At 42.2% G+C, this 26,948-nt stretch overlaps 2 protein-coding genes across 6 annotated transcripts in view; one reads left to right on the top strand and one right to left on the bottom strand.

Annotated features, from left to right (window-relative positions):
• Nrg4 (neuregulin 4) overlaps nucleotides 1–26,942 on the top strand; it is a 107,383-nt gene extending 80,441 nt beyond the window's left edge. For 4 of the 5 annotated variants that reach the window (XR_004111437.1, XR_004111438.1, XR_004111440.1 and 1 more), the window contains 4 exons: nucleotides 3,735–3,881; nucleotides 10,665–10,744; nucleotides 18,620–18,701; nucleotides 26,623–26,942. Coding sequence is in view for 1 of the 5 variants with exons in the window: in XM_031343894.1 (XP_031199754.1) it covers nucleotides 3,735–3,881; nucleotides 10,665–10,744; nucleotides 18,620–18,636 (244 nt within the window). In the remaining 4 variants the exon portion in view is untranslated. Of the gene's footprint in view, nucleotides 1–3,734; nucleotides 3,882–10,664; nucleotides 10,745–18,619; nucleotides 18,703–26,622 lie in introns of those variants that run through there. The other variant, XM_031343894.1, reaches the window with a different exon arrangement.
• Fbxo22 (F-box protein 22) overlaps nucleotides 23,631–26,948 on the bottom strand; it is an 18,545-nt gene continuing 15,227 nt past the window's right edge. The window contains exons 6-7 of the mRNA XM_031345695.1: nucleotides 25,237–25,321; nucleotides 23,631–24,634 (exon numbers count right to left, since the gene is read on the bottom strand). Of these exons, the coding sequence (XP_031201555.1) occupies nucleotides 24,208–24,634; nucleotides 25,237–25,321 (512 nt within the window). The 3' untranslated portion in view covers nucleotides 23,631–24,207. The remainder of the gene's footprint in view (nucleotides 24,635–25,236; nucleotides 25,322–26,948) is intronic.

Here is a 26,948-nt window from a genome sequence, read left to right as displayed (position 1 = left end):
TGTACACATTCTGACGTTAATCTTCTGTTCCAGGAAAGTGCACTTGGCATTCATCAAATTAGATGACACAACCTTTTGGGACTTAACAACCTGTACAGAATTGAAGACCAGGAATACTTTAGCAAGAGTTACTTACATAAAGACAGAGGATGCTTAACTCTGCGCAAACGCCACTGTGACGCTTGACCTTCAGCTCACACTAGCGCGACTCCATGTCCACTGTCTCCACTCTGCAGTCCCTGACTTACGCCTGCTTGAAATGTAACATTTGTGTTACAGCTGAAGCCTTAACATTTTCATAAGTTACCCAGCGCTTTCAGAGCAGACTCCTTACGTACATCACTGGATAGGCAGTGTTCCCTTATTTATATGATAATTATCTGGAAAAAACAAAATTCACTTGTAGGTTAGCCAAGCAGTACGTGTCTGTTCCTTTCTTTGAGTTCAGATTTAATGAGGTAAAAGAATAACAATGTTTTTTGATGCTGTTTTGCTTAAAATTTCCATCAGTGTGTTACTTTTTCCCAGATGTGGATGGTAGAGAACTCGGCTGATCGTTTCTCTCGTGCCTTTTTCTGTTTGCTTCAGTCCTGACCTGATTGCTGAGCTTCACACACACCATTCCTGGATGACACAGGGCTTTCTTTCAGTGGCTAAAAAATTTTAAAACAAAACAAAACAAAACAAAACCCACTTCTGTAAAGCATACATGGTAGTTGAATTCTACTTAAGTACAGAAATAATCTTAAGGAAACTGTGAGAGTTTTTATTTATATTTTTGTCCATCTAGAACAACTCTTGGAAGTGAGTTCAGAGCAGGGTTTGTCTTTGGGAAGCTGCCTCTCCTGTGTTTGTTTTGTGCCATGTGTATTGGCTGTGACAGGGCCACCTAGTTTTTTTTCTAAGTGACTCATCAAGTCCCACTCTCCACTCTTTTCACCTAAGAATCCTCTCCCTGACCCCAGATATATACGTGCATACAACTGGAATACATGCCAAGAATTTACTGATAATGGTAAGAACATTTATATTTAAAACAATTCTTTGCTAAAATAATTTAGTTATTTGTTGGTGATATTATTATTATATTTATTAGTGATAAAAAGCAAATTTACATATTTGCTACTGAATGCCAGGAAACATCTCCAGCACTTTTCAAGGCTGATGAGCTTTGTGTGGCCCTCCTTCACCATGATACAGAGTGCGGAGCAGCAAAGCATACGAGAGCCGTTTCAGAAACTATAGAAGTTCTGCCCTAATGCCAAGCCAAAATTTAAAAATTAGAAATTTAAATAGCAATTTTAAATTCAAATGTTCTGACAATATAGTCCAAAGATATACTATTTTGATGCTTTCTGCTAAGGAATGACAAGTGGAATATATCAAAACCTTTGTTTCCCATAATTAAACCATTATGTTTTTATAATAGAAAACTTTTCGTGCATAGTAAAAACACTGCAGTCTACAGTGTTTACTGATCTTAAACCTGAACCAAGGTATAATAGGCAGCATCCATCAGGGCTGGGTGGTGTGCATAGTGAACAGTGTGTGTGTAGTGTGTTCAGGAAGATGCTACAGGGACATGCTGTCCCATAGGGAGATAAGCTCGGCAGAGTCACCATGGATTCCATTTAACTGAGAATTGTGTTTGTGACTTTGTATGTTCAGATATCTGTTATTGTTGCCAAATTTTCCATAACCCCAAACACTAAGTTATGTGACCTCTGTGACCTCACATAAGGTTATGAACCATAGTTTATGAAGCTGTATTCTGAAGAATAAGTGTGTGTGTGTGTGTGTGTGTGTCTGTGTGCGTGTGCACGTGTGCTGTCTGTATCTTTGTCTGTCTATCGGTCCTAGGAAGTGCAAATAAAACTAGAGAAGAACAAAATGAATTTTCACTTCTCCCCTTTCTTCTCATGTGTATTTAATCGAGTCTATGGGAATAGTAATCTTTTTAGGTTTTATTCATTCATTTATTTATCTATTTATTTTATGTGTATGATTGATTTGTCGCATGTCTGTCTCTCTGTACTCCATGCATGCCTAGTGCCTTCAGAGACCAAAAGAAAGGGATGTAGTTACAGATGGTTGTAAGCCTGCATGTGGGTACTTAGAATTGAACCCAGGTCCTCTGAAAGAGCAGCCAGTGCTCTTAACCACTGAGCCAGTTCTCCAGCCCCATAGACAAAGTAGTATTCTAATGGTTTATACTGTGAGTAATTATGAGTTTTCCCCAAATATCTTTCACACAGTGCTTTGTATCCAGTCCTTAGGTTCCTTTTCCTTGTCTCTACAAGCCACTCTTCACAGTAGTTTAAGAGAACCACTGTATTGCCTGAAGCCCCCACAAACCCAACAGCAGTTGGGTTTTTAACCTCCTGCCTTTATTGGGGTGGCTTTAGGATTATCAAATGCCTGCTCTTTGGTCAGTTAAAATTCACTCTCCTATATGTAGACTGTTAGTTATCCTGCCAGGTTAGTTGTTAAAGCAGTCATTAGCTCACATCTAGCCCTCTAGGCCTGTTGTCCTCATTAGCACAGTGTGGGAGGCAGAGAGAATAGGCCTCTAAATGCCCACCGAATCTGAAAAGAGGTGAGGAGGAAAACTAGTTTCCTAAAATCAACCTTTACAATTTTTTTTTGTAAAAAATATCTTAAAGTATGTATCTATGTGCATACGTGTTTTTATGTAGCATTGTTATTATATATACATTGTGAATCTCCTACATAACTTCTGGAGTTACTTTATAAACAAATGCTCATATTATAAAGAAAAGTTTGTTTTGAAATAGAGTTTTACACTCCAGGATGGGCTGGCCTAAAACTCACCATGTAGCCCAGGCTGGCCTTGAATTTAAGTCAATCCTCCTGCCTCAGCTTCCCAAGTGCTAGGATGACAGATGCATGCCAACATTTCCAGCTAAAATATTTTTTATTTTACATTCAGCTGTAATATAAATGGATGGGACTCCAAAGAGTATAATTCTTGTTAATGTGCAGTAATCCTTTGAACATGTTAACATGGAAAAATGGCTAACTGGCCATATCAAAGACTGTTTCTTGTGGTATTCTTTCATGTTGTCTTTCATGTGGTTGTTTCATGTTGTCTCTGAAGAAAAATAGAAATGCTATTAGTGAAGTTGACAAAGTTTAAGAAGGCATTTTTGAACCAGTAGAGAAGAGATGTAATATTGACTCAGAGCTTGGAAGAAATATTAATTTTGAGAAAAAGTTACAATCATCTATACATGTATATAAAATATAATAAAATAAATTGTAGATGAAGTTGAGTTATATACGGACAGTTACCCCCGGAAAGGTAGACTTTAAGCCTTGGTGGCATGTACCTGCAATCCCAGCTACTTGAAAAGCTGAGGCAGGAGGATCACTGGAGGCAGGGAGTTGTGGACACCTAGAGGAACAACATTGCAAGACCCTTGTGTGAAAGTTGGCAGGCAGAGAAGTCAAACCCAGAAGGCATCAGCACTGTCCACACATGGAGTCAGAGTGGTACCCGATCCCTCCAGACTCTAAGCTGCTGAAGAACGGTAAAGGAAGGAGGCGAGTGTAAAGTGATGCACTTGTAGGTAGCCGTAGGTCTAAGCGCACCGCATCGAGCATGTCTGCTCTCATTCACAATCTGAAAAGCAGAGAACATTCCGTCCTTCCATCCGGAGACTGGATATTGTCCACGTCAGTGTGTGACCTTTGTCTAAACTTTTATCCTATAGGTGCATTGAAAATTATACGGGAGCTCGTTGCGAAGAGGTTTTTCTCCCAAGCTCCAGCATCCAAAGCAAAAGTAACCTGTCGGCAGCTTTCGTGGCGCTGGCAGTCCTCGCCACTCTCGCCTTTGCGGTGCTCTGCTTCCTGTGCAGGTAACTGAAGCGGAAATAGCCCCTCAGAAAGAGGAAAGCCAGGCACAAAGCAGCGGCCTCGAAGTAACATGCTCGTCGCTTCTAGTTTTTCCGCAGATACTGTTTTATAGCTGGCATTATCTCTGTACCACAATTTTGTTATAAATTAATAAGTCACTTTGCAAGCATCTTAAGCAGTTTTACCAAGTTGGCTTGAGAAGTTAATATTCCAAGAATAAGATGTCGATAAAACAACATCTCATAAACCCTGATTAAAATTTGGAGGGACTTTTCTCCTTTAAACGATGTGTTGTTAATATTTTATTTCAAGGTATCATTTAGTAGATGTTAGCTCATAATTTTTGCATCTGAATGCTTCAGATACAAAGAGTTACAAGTTCCTTACACCAGACTGTTTCCCAAGTGATCTGCCATTCCCACGGGATCTGCCTTTCGCCTGGGCCCGGTCTTACCATGACCCTCCTACTCAGGCAGCAAAGGTTATAGTTTCGTGTTGGGCTGTGTAGTTCAGTGATAGTGTGCTTGTCTGGCAGGCATGCGGTTCTAGGTTCAAGTCATCAAACTGTGATAAGGAATAGTATATTTCTTTAGACAGGCACTAGGATGACTGTGATTGTGTAAATGCTACAGTTAAGAACTTTACATGGACTAAAGGCTCCATCTTAGATCCAGGGAGTAAGTATCTCATGACAAACCTAAGCAGAGCAAACAGGCAGCTCCCGCTGGATCGGCAGCCAGCAGCAAGTGCTGCTGCCCATTGACTGGGCACCCTGGACATCCTGCTCATTTGAACCTTTAGTTGGCTTGTATTATCTACAGGCCTCCTGCAATTACACAGAGGACACTCAAGTTAAAAGAAGGGGGAAAAAGCTCAGCTGTCAACCAGTAGAATCATTGGAAAGAAAATTTTAGTCTACTGAGTTTAGGGTAGCATATTATGAAGTATTAGGTGAGCCGTCTTGGTTTGCCCTTCACTGTAAAACATTTTGGAAAAACTGAGTAATGATCTATTCTTATTCTATCCCTCTGTGCAAGCTTTCCAGTAAAATATGCTAAGAGAAAGATCTGCTTAATGGATTCTAGTTTCTCATTTTACATTAGTATTGACTTGGAAATAGATTTTTATCTTCTTCTGTTGATTGGGCTACTCTGTGTAGTAAGTCTTCTGACAGTCTAGGTCTGACTGTCTTACTTACAACTATCACCTGACTTACTATGGCCTAAATTTGTTCTTCAAATTTCATGTATTAGAAACAACTTCCCCGGGGCTAGAGAGATGGCTCAGTGGGTAAGAGAACTGATTGCTCTTCCAGAGGTCCTGAGTTCAAATCCCAGCAACCACATGGTGGCTCACAACCATCTGTAATGAGATCTGATTCCCTCTCCTGGTGTGTGTCTGAGGACAGCTACAGTGTACTTATATATAAGAAACAACTTCCCCAAAGCCCTATGTTAATGGTGTTTGAAATGTTGGACCTTTGAGTGGTGTCTGGGCCATGTGGACCCTACAGGATGAATGTTGCAACCTTAACAGTTTAATCACTTAAAAACAAAAGCTTTCTTATTCATAACATATGATCCTTATGAGTTAGCACACAGATTGGTTGTGTTAAACATCATCGTGAGGAGTCAAGCTACAAAGTGGCCATCACAAGTGCTGTTGGTTGCCATGCAAGAGGGTAAAGATCTCCAGAGTGCCTCACACTCAAAATGACCTGTCGTGGAAGTGACACAGAAACTCTGACAGAATTCCTTTCACAGGCCTATTCAGTTACAAAGAGCTACAGTAAATGCAGCTCACCCATGCTCCGAAAGCCAGAAGCAGGGCTCACATGTGACTAAAGGACTCAGGAGAATCTAGTATTCCACTGGGAGTGGCCAAGAGTGGCTTGCATTTTTTTGTTTTGTTTAGTTTTTTAAATCCCTAGGACTTTAATGTTGGTACTTATGTCTGCAACTGGATTCCTTTACTAACCTTTGAATTTATAAAGGAAGTGGTATATCCCAAATGTACTGAGTGCCATAGAGTGATAAAGTTTTCATAAAAGAGCAAAATACAGCTGCTCTATAGACTGGAGGCAGAACTCAGAAATAAGTTAGGTGTAGTGGGTTGTGTTTGTAATCCCAGCTCTGGGAAGAAGGCCAAGGCAGGAGTGAACTCTATAAATCACAAGGAGGAAAATTCTAACCTGAAGTGCTCTATACCATTCTGAATGATAACTTTTGGCCCGGGTATAGTGGCTTACACCTGTGATCCTAACATTTGGGAGGATGATGCAGGAGGATATTACTGTGAGCTCCAGGCAAACTTGTCTACCAGAGGAAACCCTGACTAAAAAAGAAGCCTCAAAAGCCTATTCATAGAAAGTATAGGGATATAGGTAGGAGTGGAGGAATATATAAGGATGATTAGTATTAATTCAAAAGGAAACCTCTAAGCCAGGAGTGTTGGACCCCAGCCAGTGGCCCAAGGCTAGCCTCTAGCACTTAGAGGGAGCCTGCCTCAAAACAAAAGACAAAAAGAAAAGAAAAACCTCTAATCCCAGATGTTAAGTGAATTTTAACCCTGAGCCCATAGTATTTCTAATGTCTACTGGGGCAAGGGTTAAGAGAATCAAGTGGTCCAGACTGTAAATATTCTCAGCTGATTGACAGAAAGGAGTAGGGGTCGGCTCTTAGAGAAGCCACTGGCGTTCTTTACCGTATTAGGCATCTCGCAGTGTAAGGTTACTTACCGACTTGGGAAAAGAGAGGCTCCATCCACTGGAACAAATGCTCTGAACTCACAAATCTTAGGAAAACAGGGTAATGATCTCTTCTGATTCTAAGCATGTCTTCCAAAATAGTGTGCTGAGCAGGTCGGCTGGTTAATGTGCTCATTATTCACTGTACTGCTGATTTGGAAGTAGAATGTTCACTTGATATTGATTGGCTATTGAACTACTTTGGGTACTATTAGCTAGCCCTGATCATCTAGATTTGCCTGGAAGAACCATGAGCTTACAGTGGCTTAGACTCATTCTCTAAACTGTATGCTGCAAACTGAGAGTAGAATCAGATATTCAAAGTATTTGTTTGTGCAGAGAATCAAACTGTGATATACAATAAGTATGTTTAATATGTACAAAAAATAAATGGGAGCAGAAGCGATGGCTCAGTGGTTAAGAGCACTTGTCGCTCTTACAGAGAAACTGGGTGGCTAACAACTGTGTATAACTCTAGTTTACAGAGGATCTGACCTCCCTTCTGAATTCCTTAGGCACCAGACATGCATGTGGTGCATTTACATACATGTAGGCAAAACACCCATACTCATAAAAAATATAAATATAATTTCCTTAAATAAATGATTTGTCTACAAAAGAGTAGATTTTGAAAATGCCAATACAAAAGATGACAAAATTAAATTATAATTAAAAAACCAGTATATCTTAACTTAATATTTTTAAGTTTAGTTTGTGTTTTTTAAATGGCTTAGAAATGGTAAGTGGAGGGGTGGAGGGAAGGCAGACACAGTAAGAGAGGAGAGGGAGAAAAAAAACATGAAGGGGAGATGAAAATGAAAAAGTACCCCAAACCTAAGGAAAAAAAAAAGAACTGTAAAACATTAAGGAATGATCAAGAACTGTGGCAAACAGTGATTGTATCTAATTCATGAATTTTTTTAAAGATTTATTTTATTTCTTTTATGTGTATGAATGTAAGTACACTGTAGCTATACAGATGGCCATGAGCTCTCATGTGTGTGGCTGCTTGGAATTGAACTCAGGACATCTGCTGGCCCTGCTCACTCTGGCATAATTCACTGTAGCTGTCTTCAGACGCACCAGAAGAGGGCATCAGATTTCATTACGGGTGGTTGTGAGCCACCATGTGGTTTCTGGGATCCGAACTCAGGACCTTCGGAAGAGCAGTCAGTGTTCTTACCCACTGAGCCATCTCGCCAGCCCCCTAATTCATGTTTTTTTCTGGAGTTTGGGGAGAAAAGACTTGGGACAGAAGCAGTGTTTGGAGAGGGTGATAGCTGAGACGTTCAGAATGTTGTCACCGGCAGATTCAGCAGGTGCCAGGGTTAAAGAAGAACCCGTGCACAGCACAGCCTTATAGAGCCCCAGAACAGCGATTCTAAGGAGAAAGGACAGCAAGTCTTCACCGACCCAGTGGTTAAGCGCTGCTGAGTACTCAGGGGCCTGGGACAGCAGTGACGGCTGCAATGTTCTCAGAGGTGGTGACCTGAAAACCCCAAACCTCTGCAATGCTGAAAACACCTTTTAAGAATGGAGGAGAGGGCTGGCAAGATGGCTCAGCGGGTAAGACTGCTCTTCCGAAGGTCCTGAGTTCAAATCCCACAACTACATGTTGGCTCACAGCCACCCATAATGAGATCAGACGCCCTCTTCTGGTGCGTCTGAAGACAGCTACAGTGAATTACGGTGGAGCGAGCAGGGCCGCAGCAAGTTGGGCTGGAGCGAGCAGGGCCTACAGAGGTCCTCAGTTCAACTCCCCAGCAGTCACACACATGATGGCTCACGGCCATCTGTACAGCTACACATAAAATAAATAAAATAAATCCTTTTAAAAAATGGAGGAGAAATGGAGATAATTGTGGTTGTATAGAACCTAGAGTTAGTTCCCAATAATTCTTCTGCCTAAGAGCGAGAGTGGAGATGACACTCCAGGACATGTGTGAGATGCAAGAAGGAAGATCAAAGAAGTGGTGTATAAATTTCAACAATAAACACATTGTCCTGTATATGTATAATATGTGACATATATGCAGCAGTATGTGGCATACATGTGGCAGTTTGTGACATATGTGGCAGTTTGTGACATATATGTGGCAGTATGTGACATATATGTGACAGTATGTGACATATAGACAGTATATGCAGCCAAGAATGACCCTGCTGTGTATCTTCCTCACCCCAACCACCCAGGTGTCATGATGGAAGCATGCGCTGCTACACCTGGCTGAGTGTTGATTCTTAAACTGTTTGTAAACACTGTTAGCCACCCTTTTAATTATAGGTCTTGTTTTATGCAAGTTTTCTTTCTAGTCATAAAAGTTAGACTTTGGAAACCTGAGCACTTAGAAAATTGATATAATTTAATTTTAAGATAGCAATTCTCTTATAAAAATAACATATCAAAATAGTTTTCAGGTCAGACTGAAATGTGCTTGAAATCACATATTTTCTTTGTAAATGTGTCCATGTATGTGTGCGTGTACCTGCACAGGTGTGTGCAAGCCAGAGAACCATACCAGCTGTCATTATCCAAGCACTGTCCATCTTGCTTGGCCTGGACTTACCAAGTGTCGTAGGCTGTCCGGCCAGTGAGCCCCAGGGATCTGCCTGTCTTTGCCTTCCCAGTGCTCAATGGCAAGGGCGCATCACCACACACACTGGGGATCCAATTCAGAGTCTCCTCATACTTGCAGGGCAGGCACTTTACCAAGGGAGCTATGTTCTTAGATCCCTTTTGCATTTTTAATGACAACTTGAGCAGAGGTAACACATGTCCTAACCACGCTGGCAGGATCAGCCTGGCCGTCATTGCTCATGAGAGCTAGGCAAAGGCTGTGTGCTATCATCTACTAGCTTTGTACAGTGTTCCTGAGCTGAAAAATATTCTTCTAAGAGTAAAACTCAGCCAGGCATGGTAGTGTACGCCTGTGACCCCAGCACTTGGGAGGCTGGTCAGGTAGCTCCGTGACCCCAGCACTTGGAAGAAGTAGATAGGAAGCGTGCCAAGTTCTAGGCCTACCTGGGTTACAAAATGGGACCATCTCTAAAAAAGAAAAGAAAAAAAAAATGAGAAGCGGGGACTGGAAAGCTGGCTTAGTGAGTAAGAACTTGCTCTGCAAACACGAGGTTGTGAGTTTGAATCCCCAGCACCTACATAAAGCTGAGCATCAGCGCATGTGCTTGAACCTCCAGTGTTTGGGTTGGAGGTGGAGAAAGGTGGGAACCAGCTCACCAATCAGCTAGCCTAGAGGAAAAGAAAATGTTTAATAGTTCTCCATCGGTTCTTACCTGTTGGTGGTTGAACGTGCATCGACCTGAGGCCTTGGACTTTCTGTAACTTAGGGGGTGATGTTGCCTGAATAATGAGGTCCAAAATGTCCCAGTCTGCAGTTGGCATTTTAGGACTAAGGGCCGGTGTGCTTTTAGAAAATGCCATTTTGGTATGGCTAGATGACGTTGATTCATTTTCACTAACATAAATTAATATGTTGGGGTTGACATTAAAGAAATAAGGCAACTTTTACATTCCAGTTTTCGTTTTAGTATTTAGAACAGTTTGTTTAAATTCACATGGTCACAAACTATAGCCTGTAGAAGGTTGTAATCAGATGGCCCAAAGGTGATGAAACTTAGGTCCAAAATGAATTTTTATTGTCATGAACTAGAGTTGTTCACTAAAGTCATCCCATATTTCATAAATGGGTCCACAGTGGTAGGAGTAACCTCTTTACAGAAACACCTAGGCTCAGCTCAGTAGCATCCAGAGTGCTGTAGCCACCTCTACAGACTGGTTGGCAGGGGGCAGGAGGGGCAGGGGGAGGGGTGGGGTGAGGGGTGGGGCAGAGCGAGGTGGGGAGGAGCCGGGGGAGGGGCAGGGGCGGGGCGGGGGTACGGCATTAGGGCAGCTCTATGACAATAGGCAGCTCTAAAGAGAGAATGTGCTTCTAGATATTCAAGATTAATTTTCTTTCTGATTCTTCTGACATGTTTTCAAGCTACTCATTTTTCTTTTGTATTTCTCTTCTCTTTGATGCAGGAAGGGCCACCTTCAAAGGGCCAGTTCAGTCCAGTGTGAGATCAGCCTGGTAGAGACAAGCAATACCAGTACCCGCCACAGTGAGTAAAGTCCAAATGGGATGGTTAGAGGCACAGTTGAGATCCTTGCTGTTGTGTGTAGACTTGTGTTCACGACCATTAGAGGAAGGGCAGCCTAAGACTTCCCCCTGGAATCCAGGCTAGTCATCATTTTTCACATGAGAATACTTTTCTTTTTCCTTTTTTCTTTTTTTTTTCTTTTCTGTGTTTGTTTTTTAAGATAGGCTTTCTCTGTGTACCCTGGCTGAACTCACTCTGTAGACCCAGGCTGGCCTTACAGATCTGCTTGCCTCCACCTCCCGAGTGCTGGAATTAAAGGCATGAAGCACCATTGCCCAGTGGATTAATTTTTTATTAACAGTGTGACAGAAGTAATATTTTTCACAACATAAATATGTGAAATTGCATGAATTTCAGCACTTGAATCGATGCACTCAGCTGTAATGTGCTACTGAAGATCTGAGGATCAGTGTTCCAGAAGCATTCTGATGTGGGCTGTGCGGGAGGCTGGGGCAGGGAGTTACCTTAGGAGTGAGAGGGTCATTGGGAAAACTGTAGGCAAGTCAGTTTTTAATCTGTCTTGAGATTTCTGGCAAATAAGGCAGCATGCACTGGATTTATTTTCTCTTGCTTGAAAACAATGAAAAATGAACAAAGCACAGGAAGCAACAGTTAACCTCTGTTCTCAGTATGCAGCTTCATCTGTGCATGCATATACATGCACATGTTCACATACATGCACACATACACATGCACACATACAATGCAAACAGGTGCATACACATATATACACACATTCACACATGCATGCACATGTACATATGCGTGCATACACACACATACACGTGCATACACATGCACATAAATGTGCATACATGGGCATACATGAATGCACACACATACACACATGCACACACACAAACATTATATACATTAAAATGAAATAAATCTCTTAAAAAAATGCTGGGCTTGATGGCATGGTTCTATAATCCTACTCCGGGAACAGCTAGGGACAGGAAGATCTCTTGGGTTTGCTGCCCACATAATCTTACTGAATGAGACCCAGGCTCAGCAGGAGACCCTATTTCAAAAACTACTAATGATCAAGGATGGGGGGAAATGACAGGCATTAGAATATCAACAACAAGATTGGGTAGCATTTTTAGCAATACTGCAGACAGGGCAATAGAAGATCTGACATAATTTAGATTAAACAGACAAATCTTTTGAAGAACAAAAACTACCAAAGAAAGGGCTAACTTGAGGGGCTAGGGCTGCAGCTCACGTGTGGTGTGTCTGCCTAGCAGGCAAGATACCCTGGTTCTGTCCTCAGCATTACATAAAACCAGGCTCTGTTATGTATGCCTATAATACCAGCCCCTGAGAAGAATTACAGACAGGAAGATCAGAAGTGCAAGGATATCCTCAGCTACAATGAGGCTAGCCTGGGCTCCACGGAACAGTTTCAAAAAAAGAAAATCTGGAGAGTAATATGAAAAGTTAAAAAAAATTCAAACATAATTCAAATAGTTCTATACTCATTGATTGAATTTATATAGAAACTTTTCTTCAGTGACAGCCCAGGCCCAAATACCTGAACTTACGCCAAACTTCCACTGAAACAAAATCATTCTTCCTAAACTCGTTAAGAAACACTAAAGAGAGTACAGAATATGAGACAAGATGGTAGTTTTAGTGATGTTGCCAGGTTATTAATTTTAAGAGGTAAAATACGTTTCCACATATTAGAAACTGCTAGATATAAAAGCTTTAAAAGTAGTGCTTTCTTGTAACAGCACCTCAAAGTAATACAGGGATGGGGCTAACAAAAGCAGTGGAAGACCTGCGGTGACCTGAGTGACAATGGCTCCCGTAGGCTCATGAGATCTGAGTGACAATGGCTCCCGTAGGCTCATGTGCTTGGATATTTGGCCCGAAGGTGGTGGAACTGCCTGGGAGGGATTGTGGGAGTGGCCTTGTTGGAAGAGGTGTGTCACAGCGAGTGGACTTTGAGATTTTTAAAGACTCATGTGATTCCCAGTGTGTTCTGTCTCCTGCTTATGGGACGAGACATGAGCTCTCAGCAACACGTCTGCAGCTTGCTGGTGTGCTTCTCTGCCATGTTGGACCCTTAACCCTCTGAACCATCATAAGCCAAACAAAGCCTTCCTTCTGTACATTACGCTTTACCACGCTGGCCACACGCTTTACCACGCTGGCCACACGCTTTATCACATCAGTAGAAAAGTAACAAATACAGATCTGTACCATGAAATCTGTAGTAGTTCTAAGAAAAGGCAGACCCAACTAATTGCGGGGATTTCTGTGCTGATGGCTTTGGAAAGTATAACATTCAGATGTCAGTTCTCCTTAACATGAATTTTTCCAGAGACTGGTGCATCCCAGTAAGTTGCAGCAGGTGCCTTTGTGGTAGCTGACAGAGTGACTGTGACACACCACTGGGAATACGCAGGGACAGGGACAGGGAAGTAGTGGTTTAACAGCACATCGAAGGGCTCAAACTACTGATAGCCAGCTTATAGCAAATCTGACATAGTTTAGACAGCATGGTGCTAGTGTGAAGAGGAATGCCGGGCTCTAGACACAGGCATGCGTGACAGTCACATGACCACATGCAAGAAGATAAATTCATTTTTTCCATATATACAAATAACTCATGATGCCTGTGAACGTAAGAACTCAACTATAAACCTCGAAGGAGAAACACCTTATGCCCTCATAGTAGGCAAAAGTGGAGTATGGAAAGCACAATTAGAAAAATGCTTGCTAGACTGGGCTGTGTGCATGTGACAAATCCCCGTGCTTCACATGATTCCACTGTAAAAATGAAGTACAAGGCACAAAACAGAAGATATTTTCAAAGCACATATCTGACAGGTGGTACAATGTACACAAGAACTCATTTAACAGAAGCGTCTCCACCCAGTAAGAGAAACTGAGAGAACTAAAGTGCAGTCATTTTACCAAAGAAAAAGCACAAATGGCCAATAAGCACATGCCAAGTACCTGACATTGTAATTCACTAGAAGACCGGGGGAAAAAACAACAACAACAATAACAAAAAACAAAATAAAATACCAATTGATGCACTAACTCTGCTGTGATTTTTAAGCCTGGGATCTGGAAAAGTGCAGCTCGGTGGTGCTGTGCCTGTAAACTGTGGGCAGTTTATTAAAGCACAGGTTCGCGTAGCCTGGCAAGTCCCTTCCTAGTCAGCTCCCAAGTAAACAGACACTTGGGTTTGTATAAAGAACCTGAATGTTCACAACAGTGTTCCTGTCTGTAACCAAGAAGTGGAAAGCACCCGGAAGTCCATTGCTGTGCCTGTAAGATGGGCAGCTGTAGCTCTACAAACACAACACAGTCACATTCACTGCCACATGACTCAGGCGTGCTGTGAGGTAGGACTTACGGAGCTCCCTATGTGCATTTGCCTTTGTAATAAGATAGGTGAGTGGCTTCCTAAGGTTCAGGGCTGGAATGGGCATGGCTGCAGAGAGTCCTATAAAATGTTTCCAAGGTGATGGATCTGGTTTAAAACTGGGTCATGGCTACAACTTGAAGACTGTTGATTTTAAGCTAATGAATTGTATATAAAGCTGAATGTTGTAAGCTGTGGGTTTTATCTTAGTAAACTTGCTAAAAGTCCAATTTTCAACTAACTATGCCAGGGCTGGGTATGTATACATTGAAAGAGGAAGCTGCATGCTAACATCAGGCACAAATGAACTCAAAGAGGGTGAGAGATGACGATGACACATGAGACCTACAATTACAAGACTGTGAGAAAAACTGGAGAAGTACGCTACATAGTTGGACTTGGCAATTATTCTTGTGTATAAATAACACCAAAACAGTCAACTAAGAAATGTAGACATCTTGGACTTAATCATTAAAATGAAAAGTTAATATGACTACAGGACACTGTCTACGAAAAAGCAGTCCACAAAATGGGCTTTTCAAACCATGCAGCACTAGGATTTAATATAGAGAATTTGTTTCATGTGCACATACACATGCATGAAAAGAAACAGGAGCTGTCTTTGAAGGGTGTGTGACTCCCCTGGGAAAATGTGAAGAAACATCTACTTACTTCAAGCAAGAGCAGAGAGACCTGAGAGAGATTCTACCGGTTTCAGCTTGACACGAGATATGAGTTCATTAAGGTTTCTTACAGAGTGTAGGTGACTCACAGCACACCAAGAATCAAGGCCTGCCCTTGGAGCTCCTGCTCTGGATGGTTCTCAGCTGGCAGCAGAGTTGGTCCAAACCTGGGCTCAGAGTGCTACCTAGTGTTAAGTCAGGAGAGGTGACGGCAGGTTCAGGCAATAAGGCACAGGCAAGTCACTGTGTGGACGCTTACAGATGCAAGCTGCTCTCAGTATCACGGACCAGCTCTAGAAAGGATGGCCCATTTTTACTGCAGTCTGGCACACAGGACCTTTAAATGACATCTTACTGCAACATGGAACTACTCTGCCAGGACTCGGGAGACTAATCCCACTATAGGAGGGAGTAACGAGAGAGCAGGGAATAAGTCAAAATGTAGTAAGGGACAGATCTGAGCAACATGCATGATACATTATGTGTGAAAATGCCATCAGGAAAACTATTGTTTCAATAGCAACTTAAAATTAATAACAAGAAATACTCCTGAATAAATAAATCACAACAAATAAAAACCCAATTCAAAAACTGGCAGAGGATTTCCACAGACATTTCTCCAAGAGCTTGTGAAATGTTCAGCATCACTGGCCATGGAGGACATAAAAAAGAGAGTGTGGACCCCTTTGGACAGGGACATAAGACCATGTGTGGACAAGGATGTACAGAAATTGGAACCCATGTGTATTGCTCGTAAGAATATAAGATGTTAGAGTCACCTGGCTAAACAGTGTGACAGGTCATAAACCACAGAATTGCCATTTTATCCAACAGTTGACTGGTGTGAGGTTACACACATGAGCAAATATCTGTTCACCCACACTCTTAGAAGCTGCATTCATGATAGTCAAAGATGGAAAACAACTCAGATGTCCACTGATGTGTAAATGGATAAAATAAGTGAATGCATATAATGGGGCATTACTTAGCCTTAAAAGGGAATACAATTCCCATACTATAATATGAAGACTCTATGTATGAAGAATACTGTACTCTGAAGACGTTATGCTAAGTGAAAAAGCCAGGCTCAAAATGAGTACTGTGTAACTCCACTAAAGTGAGGTCCTAGAGCATCCAAATGCACAGGGACAGAAAATGTAACTGCTGCACCAGAGACTGTGGAGAGAGAGAGCTGCTGTTTAGGGTGTAGAATTTGTCTGTAATAGTGAGAAGTTTCTGGAGATGATGGTGATTCCTTTTATGTGACTGTACTTGATGTCACTAAACTTGACAGTGGCTGAAATGGTAAATTCTATTATATCTTTCACAGCAGAGTCAACCAGAGTGAAAGACACACTGTAATTAGTGATGTTATCAGATGATGCATTGAGCTTCCATGTGCTCAAAGTGATCATAGTCTGGAACATGTCCCTTACCGCGTTGCTCAGTGGCAGCTCTAATTAATGACTAGAGTTGCCCTTTGCTTACTCTGTAGCAATAATATCTGGAGTCACACTCCTTGATAAAATGCTTGACGGTGATCCAACCAAAGTCCTGCAAGAAAACTGCAGGGTTCTATTACTGTGCAGTGAGCTGGAAAGGTTAACACAAATGGGGTCCAATCCAAAGGGGTATGTGTAGAAGCAGCACTCTGGCCTGGCCTGACCATATGGGAACCTCTCTCTCTCTCTTTCTCTCTCTCTCTCTTTCTCTCTCTTTCTCTCTCACCTCTGGATATGGTTTATCAAAGTCGTTGATGGATCAGTAAAACTCAGTGATGGTTTCCTTCTTATAAACTATGTGTAGATAAAGCATATTCAGCCCTTTCCTATGTGCAAAGACTTATTTGTAAAAAGAAAAGAAGAGAATGGAAAGATGACTCTGTGGTTAAAAGCACAGACTGTTCAGTTCCCAGCACCTATGCTGGGCAGCTCACCACCGCCTGTAACTCCTGCTCCAGGAGGGGCCTGTACCTCTGACTTCATATATACATAACCTGTCCCATGCCATATACACATAGTTTTTAAAAATGTTAAAAAGAATAGGAAGTGATTTTGCAGCCTTTCCATACTACCCTACACTGGGGAGAGTCTTAAATTCAAATTTTGTCTTTGTATATTAGTTAGGGTTTTGTTTATTTGTGAGGTTAAGTTGTCCTCCATAGCTTAGGATGCCCTGGAACTAACTGTATAGCCTCAAACTTGAAAGAACACTATTGCCTCTGCCTCCAAGTGCTGGTATTACAGGAGTGAACCACCATGCTGGGAGGAAGTGAGTATTTTTTTTAATGCAAGAAAAAAATACCATGAGATCATAACAACAACTAAAAGCCAGGATAGGGTAAATATCAGCTTACACAATTAGCATATCTGATGAGGCATGTTTCCAAGGCCAAACGTTGATGAGATCTACGTGGTATGATGAGAGCTGGGCTCTGGGGTGAGCCTGTTAGGGAGGTACGGAGGAAACGCTCCATAACCTCAGCTCGGACCTGTGCTGTGAACTGATAAAGGTCAAAGAACATAGCGGTGAATGGTAGACACCCCCCCCCCCCCCCGGTGGTGCTGCCATTGATTCAGTCCATCAGCAACCAGGTGTAGTCACATCATCCTCGCACTGTGGGAATGCAGACTTCTAGGTAACCTTCCTCACTTGATGCATTAGAAAACTCACAGCCCCAAGTCCCAGCACATATTTACATGACAACTTGAGAGAGCCTTCTAGGGTTAGGGGCACTTTCTATACACAGGAAAATTGAGGGTCGGGGGTAAAGTTCTTTATCCAGATACTAGCAGAGCAAGCATTTAAACCCAGATGTGTCTGGATTCCAACTCTTTCTTTCTTTCCTTTTTTAATAGTAGGGGTGTGCAGGGTCAGTTCTGCTCCTGGCTGTAATGGGTTCTGAGGACTGATCTAGTTACTAGCCTTGCGTTGATGGTCTGTATGGCTGGCCTCCAAGCCCATGTTCCCTATTGCACATGGCCATTCACAGGTTCCTGGGGATTGCTGGCCAGAGCTTTGCCCTCAGGATTCTCCTGTCCATGTGCTTAGAATTCCTCTCATGTTTGGCACCTGCTGTTGTCTTTGCTGTCAGAGACTCGCCTTCCTCTCACCCAAATTTTGTAATTTTGAATTTTTTGGAAAGACCATTAATCTTGTTAGAATTTTAGGGGCTGGAGAGATGGCTCAGTGGTTAAGAGCACTGACTGCTCTTCCAGAGGTTCTGAGTTCAATTCCCAGCATCCACATGGAGGCTCAAAATCATGTCTAATGGGGATCTGATGCCCTTTCCTAGTGTGTCTGAACACAGCTATAGTGTACTCATATACATACAATAAATAAATCTTTACAGGCGGTGGTGGTGCACACCTTTAATCCCAGCACTTGGGAGGCAGAGGCAGGCAGATTTCTGAGTTCGAGGACAGCCTGGTCTACAGAGTGAGTTCCAGGACAGCCAGGGCTACAAAGAGAAACCCTGTCTCGAAAAACAAAAAACAACAAACAAACAAAAAAAAAAGAATTTTAGGTGGCAGAAAAAGGGCAGGAAGGCAGAGGTAGGCACTTGAGAGACTGGGATGGGGATGCTGGCATGCTGTGCACAGGTACTGTGGGACAGCTGCAGGCTGCTGGTGTGGGTGTCTAAGGTATGATCACCCCAAGTCTCCTGCCACAAGTGGAAGCTATGGGTTTATGTGTGCAGATAAGAGGGCAGGTAGGTGTGTGTATGCAGAAAACCAAGTGCCCAAGCCTAATATATCTTACTCTCTACAGGCTACAGAGAGCACTGATGACATCCCCAGTGGAGGGCATTATTACCTACAAAGGCAGACTGTGGACCATACAACAAGAGAAGGTAATGCTTCCAGTCTCCTGGTCTTAGACACAGGCATGGAAAAGGTCCTAGTCAAGGGAGCCTGTGTAGGAGAGAAGCAGCAGCACACGGGGCAAGGTCTATACAGGGAGATTTACTGTTTTAAAGTACTTTGAAGAACATGGCTCAGGGCCACGAAGTGCATTCACCCTGGGCAGGGCCATCTGCTCCGTCACGGCTCAGAATGGTTTCATCATCCCACAGTGAACCTTTGTGCTTCTTCAGGTTCCCTTTTGTATCATCCCTACACCAACACAACAAAACAAAACACCCAACAGAAAGTAACTGGAGACATACACTCCTTGTCCTCTGTCACTGGCTGATTTCATTCAGCATGTTTTTGAAGCTCATTCACACTTAGCCAAAAATCCATCCTTCTAATAGCAGCTCAATGGCATTCAGTATGGAGATAGTACATTCTGTAGAGCAGGCAAATATATCTGGATGATTTCCAGTGTGACTGGTGTGACCAGCACCGTTACAACGCACGCCACCACAACCCCAGCTTTTATTCTTACATACTACATTTCAAGCAGAATTTCTGGATTGAATTTTAATTTTTGCTTAATTTGACAAGGGTCATACCGTTTTCTGTAACCAATGCACTATTTTACAGTTTTACCAGCCATACAGGGCCCAATACTTGTGCATCTGTGTTACTGTGTAGAAGATGAAAGACAGGGAGGCTGGGCACCCACCATCCTAAAGGAGTGATGCGACACCTCATTGAGGCTTAACATACATTTCCCTTGCATCGGTGACCATATTGCCATACTGTTTATTAGTCATTCATGTATCTTCTTTGGAGACCCGTTTAAGTCCCTTGTCACTTTTAATTAGCCATGTGTGTGTGTGTGTGTGTGTGTGTGTGTGTGTGTGTTGTTACAATTTAGTTTCGTATTCTGGAAAGTCCTTATTTGTAGGCTGCAAACATGCTTTTCAATTCTATTTATAACCTTTTTGCTCTTTTAAGTATGATATATTTTATGCACAAAATTTTAATTTTGATTAGTCTGTTTAGACTTTTTTTTTTTTTTTTTTTTTTTTTTTTTTGGTTTTTCGAGACAGGGCCTATTTTTTGATCCCTATATATTTGGTAACACTCCACAAAATCATTGAAAATTCATTATCCTGATATCCCCCCAAGAGTTGTATAGGATTTTTTTTTTAGTTACTATTGTTAAATTTTTAAACTGTTATTTTGAGTTAATTTTCATAAATGGTATTACTTAAGGTCCCAGCTCCAGCATTTCTAGATTGTCTCTTCCTTATTGAAAATAGTCTTGGTATTTTTGTCAAAAATTATTCATGATACAGATGTTTCTTTTCTAGGGATTTGTTCCATCAGTTTAACTTGATGCAAGAATCACTCTGTTCTAGAATCAGATGACTTATCCTAGGCTAATATTCAAGATTGATTTGGCTATTCTGAGTGCCCTGAGATTGTATCTGAACTTTAGGGTATTTTTTTTCTGTCCAGAAAATCAAAAACTGCACTGCCATGTTGTGGTTTGGATAGGGATTACAGTGACTCTGTAGAGTGCCTTGGGTAGTGCCAACATTTAAATTTTCCAGCCCATCATCATGGATGTGTCCCATCCTTTCTATGGCAGTCCTGGGCGGGATCTCACTCTTCCTGATGCTGTTGTCTTGATGCTAGCGTACAGAAAAGATGCCAGTTTCCTGTGCTGACCTTGTACCCTGCTACTGTGGGTAATTAGTTTATTGGTTCTGAAAGTCTTTCATGAAATCTTTACTTTTCTGGGTATAAGATCATATAATTTGTGAACAGATAGTTTTACTTCTTTCCAGCTTGTGTTATATTCAGCGTTGGTACCCCACGGGAAATCAGGAAGGAGGCCACTGTAATAACACGAGATTTATTTGGGAAAGGCCAGTATACTGGGGTCAAGCTCGTGGCCTTGCAGGCCGGAGGAGTTCGACCCAAAGTTCAAGAAGTATAGGGTATTTAAAGGAGAAAACCACAAACCAGGGGGAGTGAGGGGGGAATTCCAACCCAAGGTATTCAGTCAGTTAGGGAGGGGAACATATTAATTCTAGGAAAGTAATCTTCATCTACCGGTTGGCAGGGTGGAGAGCCTCCTGAACCAGTTGACCTTCTTCAATCCTAGTTCCGCCCTCATAGTGGATCAGTCAGGAGGGGCAGGTTTCGGGAACCAGAGCCCTGAGGCTCTGAGTTAGCCAAGTTCCTGGAACCCAAAGCTCTGAACCGGCTGACCTGTATTCTTAGTTTTGCTCAATCTGCTAGGGGTCATAAAAAACTTTTTTATATTTTCTATACCTTTCACTTGGTGCCTTTCCATTTACTTGCTTAGTGGCTCTAGGCAGTCCCTGTTGCCTAGCAAGCACCCTTGCTCATCCGGAAAAGCTTCTCCACTTCTCCAGTGGGTGTGATTTCATTGTGGGCATTTTCAGGGTGGCTTTTATGTTGAGGTAATTTCCCTCTACTTCTGATTCCATGTTTTTAATAACAAAGGGTGGTCTTTACCAAATGTCTTTCCTTGACAGCACAGATGTCATGTTGGGCAGTGTCTGTATCTCTGTCCCACAGTCTCCATGCTGGGTACATCTGTTCCTGTTTACACCCTTCTGGTTCCAGCTCTCAGCTTTCTTCCTCATTGTCCCGCCCTGTCCCCAGAGCCCCCTGAGAGCTCCTGGTGGGGAGGTCTTGTTAGTCTTTTCTCCTTAGGGTTTGTTTTGTCTTTTCACTTTTCCTTTCTCTGTGTGGACACTGATTCTGTCCTTTATCACGTTCTTGTGGGTGTATTGTCTCTAGGAAGTTTTACCAGCTTGTGTTGCTTCCTTTTTGATTATCTGTGCTTGAACTCTCAAATGCATGTCATGGCATATGTGCGGAGGTCAAAGGACAAGTTCCATCAGTCAACTTCCCTTCTTCCAGTATGTGGGGCGCGGACATCATGTGTCTTGGTGGCAAGTGCACCTTTATCTGCTGAGTCATCTTGCTGGTATTTATCTCCACTCCTTGAATGGAACTCATTACTCTGTGCCTCTGGATGCCTGTTTGCTGTATAACACCCAGACAGACCTCTTAATATTCTAAAGCTTCGGCCTTAGCTGGCCAGACTCTCAACTGGCTCATCTAAGTTAACCTGACCATCTAGCCCGGTGCTATCACATGGCTAGCTAGGCCCATAATCACTTCTGTATACTCTCCAGTATCCTCTCAAAAAGCCCTCCCGCTTTCTTTTTCCCAAAGTCCCTGCCAGGAAGCCCCACCTTCCACTTCCTGTCCAGCCATTGGCTGTGAGCCTTTATACTACAAAAAGCTACATTCCAGTCTTAACAAATCAGCAGGACAAAGCCCAAGTACTTTCTAGCCAATTGGTGGGAATTTTAAATAGGGGCAGAGGGTGTTTATATCATTTTAAAAGCCACAAAATCTAGCTCAAATTCACGCTGAGATCAGAATGGGATGGCGGAAAGGGAGTGATACTGTTAAAATAATGACACACCCCTTTGGCCTGGATGGGGGCCACATAATCTCCTTTGTGGCAGTTTGCTTTTTAATACAACAATCTCAGAGAACCATCTTCTGGGCAGGAGAGGAAGGACAGCATTCACTTGTAGAAAGCTGGTAATGGGCTGTTAAGAGGACAATACCAACTATTCCAGCAGCATTTAGGTCTTGTTTTTTTTTTGGTGGTGGTGGGGTGCCTGGATAAGCAATTAACAATTGATTAAACAGAGACACACCTTATTACAATGTGAATGAAGGTCCCCAGCTAATTTTCTTTTGGGGTATGTCATTATTTTAACAGTATCACTCCCTTTCCCCCATGCCACTCTGATCTCAATGTTAATTTGAGCTAGATTTTGTGGCTTTTAAAATGACATAAACACTCTCTGCCCCTATTTAAAATTCCCACCAATTGGCTAGAAAGTACTCAGATTTCTAAGTTTAATTCTAATGTAATTATTTGCATGTTCATTTTGTTAAATTTGCAGCACAAACCACTAGTCTTTTATACTGGCCTCGATGAAGATCCAGGTTTAAACAAAATTGAGAAAGCCAAAGTAAGAAGTTCCACTAGCGGACACACCCTTACCTCCCCTCACATTACCATTTTGCCAGATGTATTTCTACACCTGTTTCAAGGCTCTACTTCCCCTTTCCTTGGATCAAAGGAGTGAAAATGTATTCTTGAGGCAACCCTTGTGCCCCAGAAGCACGTTCATTTGCTGGTATACAAAGAAAGCAGTAATTTCTAAGCCTTGCTTGAGAAGACAGCTCAGTATGTGAGCATACCTTCACTACTATGCTTGAATCAGCTTTTTAAAATGTGATTCCTTTTTTTTTTTGGCAGCATCATAAGTGCCAGCAGTTGCCATTTCTAGGCATTTGTTTCTTTGTGACAAACCAGCAACTTTTACTGTATTTGACTTTACTTATAAATTAGCTATTGTCCCATTAGTACAAACCTCTGAGCATTACAGAAATGTCACCCACCAGTTACCTTGTAAGAATATCCTACAACAAAGATGGTCCAAGTCCATGTTAACTTCTCCTGTAACACAGACTAGAAGCAGGTAGCTTAGGTCCACTGTGAGGGTCTCCAACAACACAAGTAAATAGAGACCCAGGATCGCTCTGTGGTCCTCACAATGGAGAACAGTGTCCAAGGTGACCTGCCCATATTCCAAGCAATAAGGAGAACGGAGCAAACAAAGGTGATGCCACTGTTAAGAACATGACACAGCATATGAGTAACTGAAACATCAAAGTTCTCGTCACAGCATGCAATGTGAGCTAGGATGCTGAGGGGGACTGCCGCTCTCACGTCTCTCCCTCAGCTCCGAGTCTACTGCTAAGAGGAGCAGGTTACACCCTTCACCCTCTCATCAAAAGCAATAGATACATCATCAGTTGAGTTGGGTTTTCAAGTATATTTTATTGGTGTAAAACCAAAATATGGTGATATGATTTTCAGAACTATGTGATAAAGACGGTTCCCTTGCAGTCGCTTTACTATAAAGAGGAAAACGGTAATTCACAACTTTATACAGTAACAAAACAAAGGTAGGTCTTTATCAGGAAAGTAAAAAGTCAGTAATATTTGTTACAGCTTCTGCAAAACGTCTCAAACCATTCCTTTAATTTTCTCCTTTATTAAGTCATGATTCTGCTAAAAGTTCAGCAACCACTACTTAAACCTCCACCTTCCTGTGGCCCTCTCAACCTCGCAGGGCGCTTATGCAGTGGCCGCCCACAGCAGCTTTGCTGGCACCTAACAACAGCCTCACTTCTTGACTTGTGTGCTTACAACATTAACATTCTTCATCTATATATTAAAAAAATCATCCCAAAGTGATCTTAGAGCATCACTCAAAGCTACAAAACACACATAGCTAGTTTTGTTTAAAATATTTGTATCTCGAGTTTCCATTTTTTTAAAAAAGAGAAACTCCCAAAGTTACATCCTGTGAAAGCCACTCTCAACAAGGCGGCTCATTTAGAGGTCCCTAGGTGAATGAGAGCCATGATGGTTGTGTAGCTATGAAACAGATCCTCTTCCTTTACCTCATTACATTTCCTCAGGATAAAGTTCCCAGTGACTATCCGATCGCATCCAATTTCCCCATTTCCAAAGAAGCCAAATAAGGGGACACTGGGAAAAAACTTTCTAAATGCATCAGCTTCAACATTGCCCTTGGCTCTGTAGTACTGAAAGCCTCGGCCAACGCACGCAAACATGAAGCCAATGGTGTTCTGTTCAGGGATGCTGGCTGCTTTGAGGCGCTGCATGGCAGCCTCAGCGGTCTTGGCATCATTTACATCCTCGCTGAGGAGAACTGTGGCACTCTGGATTCGATGTCCACTAAATGACAGTCCAACCACACCTGTGGCATCAATATCCAGAGGGTTCCTGGAAATAGAAACAGAAATTTATCAACACCTCCTGACTGACTAAGGACAAGAGATCTGCAGCCTTTGGCAACTTAAGCTTTGGTCTGAGGTTTATCCCTCTCAGACAAGGATTAAAGTAAAATAGGGCAGATCAAAAAGGCAAGCAACTGTCCTTTTCAGCCACAAAGACAAAGCCCCTCCTGGATTAGTTATCCAGTAACTCCCTATCTGACCACTCTAAATGAAACATAGTAGGTTTGTGTATATGGACACAAAACTAGCTACCAGCTTTGCAGTGGCAGTGTTGGCAAGCGCTCTGTCACCAAGTGATGTCCCCACCCTCAATACCTAGGTAAAGTATGCTTTACATCAGGGCACCTTCCTCTATTGCCCATCCTCTATTAAATTATGAAAAAGATATTAAAAGTGTAATCATGGTGGGTAATTTTGGCTTTGTGCTGAGTAGCCTTTGCACAACTATGATTGCGATGCTTCCTGTCTGGTTTATTGCTTTGAGCCTGAAATTTGACGCATTTGGATTTTAAAGCTTCACACATGGGATGGGGGTTGCTCAGGTTAAGAGCAGCTTCTGCTCTTACAGAAGCTCCCTGCTTGGTTCTGAGCACCTACACCAAGCGGTTCATAATCACCTGGGACTCCAGCTCCAGAGAACATGTCTGCTCTCTAAGGGCACCTGCACTCAAGTGCTCATAGCCTACACAGACATTACACACATACTCAAACCTTTAAAAAACTTTGTTACAGCCGGGCAGTGGTGGCAAACACCTTTAATCCCAGCACTTGGGAGGCAAAGGCAGGCGGATTTCTGAGTTCGAGGACAGCCTGGTCTACAGAGTGAGTTCCAGGACAGTCAGGGCTATACAGAGAAACCCTGTCTCGAAAAACCAAAAAAAAAAAAAAAAAAAAAAAACCAAAACAAAAAACTTTGTTACGTTAACTTATGTGTATGTCTGAGTGAGCACACACAGCATATGGATGGAGAGCTCAGGAGTCCTTTCTCTTTCCACCTTGTGGGGCCCAAGGACTGAATTCAGGTTGTCAGTTCTTATGACAAATGTCTCATCAGCCAGCCTGTTTTTAATGAATGGAACTTTTATCCTTACAAAAGAAAATGCATTGTCAGTAAGTTATAAAACATATAATGAATACCCACTGGGAAAAAAAGATGACACTTATCAACAACTGACTCTATAAAATGGGCAAAGTTCTCTAGGTTAACAAGAAATAAAGGTACCAAGCATCACTAGTGCATATACATACACACAAAATAAAATCTGGTATACATTTCCCAAAAATGAAGACCAAGGAATATTAGTAAGATACCCATAAGCGGGCTGGAGAGATGGCTCAGTGGTTAAGAGCACTCACTGCTCTTCCAAAGGTCCTGAGTTCAGTTCCCAGCAACCTCATGGTGGCTCACAACCATCTGTAATGGGATCCGATGCCCTCTTCTGGTGTGTCTGAAGACAGCAACAATGTATTCACATACATAAAATAAATAAATAAATAAATCTTTTAGAGATGCTTCAGAGAGATCCTGCCCCCAGTGTAAGTGGTTAGAGCCTGACAAGTTTTTCCATGAACACTTGGCCCATATAACAACTTTATAGTCTAACCAAAAGAGAATTTGTGAACCACAGAGACATCTTTAAGAAGCTGAAGTTTGCCTCAGACATTAGAACTCAATCTTCAAATAACTATTTAGAAAGACTAGCTTGCAAGGTCCAACTGTGGGACTTGTGCTCATTTGCTACCAACCTCCTTGCATTAGCCCCTCACCACCAGGCTATTCACAGCTCATTTAAGATGACTTCCACACAAGGGCCACTGAAAACAAGCTGCTTCAACCTCACCTTAGAGTTCCCCTTTCCCTTAAAACTCAGTCTTCCTGATTTGTTTCTATGAAACCTCTATTGCCCAGTTACATTCAACTCTATACTGAAATAAAAGCATTAATTTATTTTAGCCTTACTCAAATGACTTCTTCATTTGCAGGCGCAACACAACAAGGAAGGCCAGAACTCTAAAATACATCAACAGGTAACACTGAAGGAGCCTGATCCTGACATTCTTAAAAAACAACAAATCCAAGTTTAGTTCTTTGCTGCCAGTTATGCTGAGTGAGCATCTTGGCAGGAGCAAATGGGATGAACTGGTATGTTAGCAATTCCTTTTCTTCTGTATTTTCTTGAAACGGCATCACTGCCCTGGAAGTGACCAGTGTAGATAAGGCTGGTCCTGAATTCAAGAGACTCACCTGTTTTTGCCTACTCAGAGTTACTGGAATTAATGGCACAACACTACACTCTGCTTGATTCCTC

Source organism: Mastomys coucha, unplaced genomic scaffold (assembly GCF_008632895.1).
Source record: "Mastomys coucha isolate ucsf_1 unplaced genomic scaffold, UCSF_Mcou_1 pScaffold23, whole genome shotgun sequence".
Classification (NCBI taxonomy): Eukaryota; Metazoa; Chordata; class Mammalia; order Rodentia; family Muridae; genus Mastomys; species Mastomys coucha.
The sequence above is the reverse complement of the archived record's forward strand: the minus strand, read 5'-3'. Positions and strand labels throughout refer to the sequence as shown.